The sequence below is a fragment of the Priapulus caudatus genome, unplaced genomic scaffold, assembly GCF_000485595.1.
Source record: "Priapulus caudatus unplaced genomic scaffold, Priapulus_caudatus-5.0.1 Scaffold27, whole genome shotgun sequence".
NCBI lineage: Eukaryota > Metazoa > Priapulida > Priapulimorpha > Priapulimorphida > Priapulidae > Priapulus > Priapulus caudatus.
This window is the reverse complement of record NW_014577088.1, coordinates 606,573-611,572: the sequence shown is the minus strand read 5'-3', so window position 1 is coordinate 611,572 and position 5,000 is coordinate 606,573. Positions and strand designations below refer to the sequence as shown.

At 49.8% G+C, this 5,000-nt stretch overlaps 1 protein-coding gene across 2 annotated transcripts in view; it reads right to left on the bottom strand.

Moving 5' to 3' along the window:
* Positions 1-2,388, bottom strand: part of LOC106814871 — a 5,274-nt gene extending 2,886 nt beyond the window's left edge. For both annotated transcript variants that reach the window (XM_014819248.1, XM_014819254.1), the window contains exon 1: positions 1,082-2,388. In XM_014819248.1, coding sequence (XP_014674734.1) covers positions 1,082-1,237 — 156 coding nt within the window. In that variant the 5' untranslated portion in view covers positions 1,238-2,388. The remainder of the gene's footprint in view (positions 1-1,081) is intronic.
* Positions 2,389-5,000: the final 2,612 nt, after the last annotated feature.

Here is a 5,000-nt window from a genome sequence, read left to right as displayed (position 1 = left end):
GCAATACTCCTGTCGTGTGTCTTTGGCTTTTTTGGCTGTTTTGTTGTCGAGTTTATAACTTCATTGAAATTATTCAGAAACCTGCGATCGACTAGCATGGGAACAGTAGTTGCACAGAAAACTGTTTAACTCTATGTACGACTAATATCGAATACTACCTCATCATTACTATGTTCGTTCATCTCTTGTATCGCTCTAACCTTCCGATTTCTACGAATATCATATAACCAACTGTGGTTTCCCATACTGAACTCTCTGTCACCTAATGCTTCTATTCATATCGCACCCTGCAATAGTCAACGACGTTGTTTCAGCACCGGTCGGTGACAATATTCACTCCTCACAGCCTTTAAACCCTAAAGTAATAAAACCTCGACAAAACTGCGACACTTCTATAATGTCAAGATATTAATAGTGCTTAGGCAGACTAATATGTAACAGCCCTACCCAACACGTCCGAACCTACGACCTAGCCAGCAGCCACGCCTACGACATTAAATCTCTATGCGTCGTGCAATAAATGACTATTTCATGCAGCTAACTTTGAGACCAACCATAGTGAAAGGAGACCGAGGAAACCCAAGAAACAGCTGGTGATCTGTTGAGCTTCAACTGAATAAAACAAGATCAACATGAAAGGAGATAAAGAAGACGACGCAACACCAATCATACTGAATGACAGTAGAAGCTAAAGGGTTTACGCCAGGTAATGTGCAATCAAGATGAGGTGAAATCATTCTTAATACGCTCTTGATGAAATATATAACAGGAGACAAAGATATCCATGATCAGGCGTGCGTATTTAATTTACAATCACCTTATAAATGGGATAACTATATGCCTAGTGAATTTTATTAACTAAAGAAAAAACACATGAATACATACAGACGGGATCAATGTTCGACTACACACGTCACAGCAATCTATCGTGTTTTGTTTGTGGCTGCCCCGGCGGTGAATATACATATATATATATATCAGTTCACCGCCGGAACAGTATTATAATATATTATATATTATAGTATTCGGCGGTGAAATGACGATGGGGTGACAATTCGCAAACGGAGCCGGCATGACTTACGTATTGAACGGCCCGCATACATCCGGGGATGGACTTGATGTATTCGGTGTTGTAGCCGTACTTGATGACGTCGCGCACCGTCACCGTGCCGTCAGCGGCTGTACTCAGTACGGTCCTCGTCGTTGTCACCGTGACGCGTGCGTACGATTCCGTCATCGCGCCACGCCTCACATGCGACGACGCTCACTCACCGCCGACGATTCCACCGTAGCGCCACGCCTCACATGCGACGACGCTCACTCACCGCCGACGATTCCACCGTAGCGCCGGGAAAACGCGCGATACTCGAATACGAGCACGATCAAGCAATGTTTATCACGAATAGGTGTCGAAAATTTGGCAATTACGAATGTGGATAAACGCGTTCCTTCGCTCGCAATTGATCGGACTTTGATACCTACTACGCAGAGGCACCTGGCGGCTTTGATAGGTCTGAATCATTAGAACCGACTGCGCGCGACATTAGTGAACGCCTATAGTTGGCAAATATTTGCGTACGTCCATGTTATGATATCGAGTGATAACAATGATTAATCATGCATTTGTAGGATCGCATGAAGCAACGACACCAGCTAAGTAACACAGCTACGCGGACAATAAAATATAAAGCCACTGTTTTATCAAAAACTCGAACTGTATTCATATATTTAATTAAGTTTCATGAGAAGAACATTAAAGATATACATTATGTGTGTGTATATATATATAGCAATTGAAAATGCAACAACAATGATTACACATAATATGCGTAGGAGAGCTGCGGGCAATGAACATGTAGGAACACCAAATACAGCCCGAGTAATAATGACGTCACCTGCAGTAGCGGCTAATCACAGCAAGGGGAATAGTGAGGTCACCTTCAACAGCCAACAAAACCATGCGACGCAATGAGATGCCATAACTCTACTTATATATACTGTGCATCTTTTCCACTACGAATTCCACATTTAACGCTTCATATGAATTAGGAATCATCGTGGGAGGCGTCGCCATGTTTCCCCCTAAACACCTTACCTCATATCTACATTTATATATATATAATGTGCCCATAAACCCAAGACAGCTAAATTAACGCTACAACATCTCTACGTATCACCATTACGATCTGTCGCCATCTCTTCGTCCCTGTTGCTCTCGCTCTTGTTCTTACTTCGTTCTCTCTCTCTCACACACACACACACACACTCGCTCTCTTGCTTTTTCTCTGTCTCTCTCACCCGTCTTTTTCGCTCTGCACGACTCACTTTTTCTCCCCACCCCCTTCTCCCTCCCTCTCTCTTCCGCTCTTCCTCTTCCCCGCGCTCCCCTCTCTCTCCCGCTCTTCCTCTCCCCCGCGCTCCCCTCTCTCTCCCGCTCCCTTTCTCTCTCTCTCTTCTCTTCTCTTCTCTCTTTCTTCTCTTTTGCGAACACGCACGCACGCACGCACGCACGCACGCGCGCACACAGGCACAACCGACTTCGTTGTCAACGACCGTAAATTAACAATAACAACAAACTAACTGCCGCTGTGCGCATGTCATCCCACATTAATCGCCCCGACTTCTGAACTGTCACGAAAGGGCTTTAACGCAAGATTTAACACAAAATTTAGCACCAAAGGTTTTTCATCCTTTTGCGTAAATAATGTATAGTGTAGCAACGGTGCGCCTTCGAGTGAGCCCTAGCTAAATATGGAAACGTTTTTATTAATTCATTTTACAATTATTACAGCTATACTATTTCCTGTTGCGGTCAGCCTACTGTAGCAGACATTTGGTGCAGACACTTGGTAGTAGACTCAATGGTATAGAAGTCACCGCCACGCAGCCCACTACCTACAGTAGCGGCGGGCAGCATGCAGTCGTGATGAAGCTACTAAAAGCAGTCTATCTTTGGTTTGCAGGACAGATTCAGATTAAACGAATCTATAGTTAAATAAACCTCCTGTAGCATTCCTGTAGAAATCCCTGACTATAATTGCCTAACGATCGTCGGACGAGTGTGCGTTCCGCATGCAATCAGTTACCATAACCGATAGCCGCGCAAACATAGCTGCACACTTCTCTACAGTATGCGTAGCATGTCAATGCACAGACCACCTTAAACCCTTTCACAAAACGCTGGTTTCACTGGAACCGAACGCTGGGTGACACTACGTACAAAGAGACAGTCACACTGTCAATGCCTCGAAACGTAGCGAGCCACTGCCTGATGCATTGAACCACTGTGACATACAATTAGATACCACGGCACATAGCCTGCAAGCCACCTGCCCGAAATACAGTAACAATGAGACAAGGTGACACCGCGACACTGTGTCACCGAGACGTTGTCTCTCCCAAGCAAGGCTCTAAAATGTGACACTAATACGCAGCGAGACGCAGCAAGATGTGGAAACACGGACGATACTGTGGAGTGCAGTCCGATCATGTGAAGCAGCGTGACACACCGTTAGAGAGTGCAGCGCACAGCGTGACACACCGTTAGAAAGCGCAGCGCACAGCGTGACACACCGTTAGAGAGCGCAGCGCACAGCGTGACACACCGTTAGAGAGTGCAGCGCACAGCGTGACACACCGTTAGAGAGCGCAGCGCACAGCGTGACACACCGTTAGCGAGCGCAGCGCACATGGTGACACACCGTTAGAGAGTGCAGCGCACATGGTGACACACCGTTAGAGAGCGCAGCGTGTGCATCCCTGTGCGCTGCACTCTCTAACGGCTGTGTCAATCCTGTGCGCTGCCGCGCTCGAACGTCTGTGTCACCATGTGCGCTGCGCTCTCTAACGGCTGTGTCAACCATTGCGCTGCACTCGCTAACGCGTGTGTCATCCTGTGCGCTAGCAGCTCTCTAACGGTGTCGTCGCCTGTGCGCTGCCGCTCTCTAAGGTGGCACCATCGTCCCTGCACTCTCTAACGCGTGTGGTCACCATGTGCCGCGGCGCCGCTCTACGGTGCTGTCACCATGTTGCGCTGCACTCGCTAACGGTGTGTCACCATGTGCGCTGCCACTCGTGCTAACGGTGTCCTCACCCATGTGCGCTGCACTCTCTAACGGTGGTCACCATGTGCGCTGCGCTTTCAACGGTGTGGGGTCCCCCAAACCCAGGCGCTGCACTCTCTAACGTGTTCACATGCTGCGCTGCCGCTCTCTAACGGTGGGGTCACGCTGTGGCTGCGCTCTCTAACGGTGTGTCACGCGGTGACCGCATGCGCTTCTCTAACGGTGTGTCATCCCTCTAGGCCTGCAGCTCCTCTAACGCGTGTGTCACGCTGTGCGGCTTGCTCTCTAACGTGGGGGGGGCGGCACACGCGACCCACCCCGTGGCGCTCGTGTCACCTTCTAGGCTGCCACTTCGTAACGGTGTGGTCACCCATTGCTGCGCTTCACTCTCTAACGCGCTGTGCTCACCATGTGCGCTCGCGCTCGTCAACGGTGTGTCACCATGTGCGCTGCGCCTCCCTCCTAACGGGTGTCACATAATTGGTGTGCCGCTGCGCTCTCTAACGAGTGTGTCAACCATGTGCCGGCTGCGCCTCGTCGTAACGGGCTGTCACCGATGGCCGCATGCACTCTCTGAACGGTGTGGTCACCGAGGTGCGCTGCCGCTCTCTAACGTGGTCACCAGGGCGCGCACTCTCTAACGGGGGGTCACCATGTCGCTGCGCCTCGTCTAACGGTCCGTCACCATGTGCGCTGGCGCTCTAACGGTGTGTCACCGATATGCGCTGCACTCTCTAAAACAAAAAAAAAAAAAACGGTGTGATTCACCATGTGCCCGCGTGCGCTCTCAACGGTGGTACGCTGTGCGCTGCGCTCTCTAACAGTGTCACGCTGTGCCTGCCGCTCTCTACGGTCTGTCACTTCTAGGCTGCACCTCTAACGGTGGGTCACGCTGTGCCGCTGGCACTCTCTAACGCGTGTGTCACCGCCCTAGCG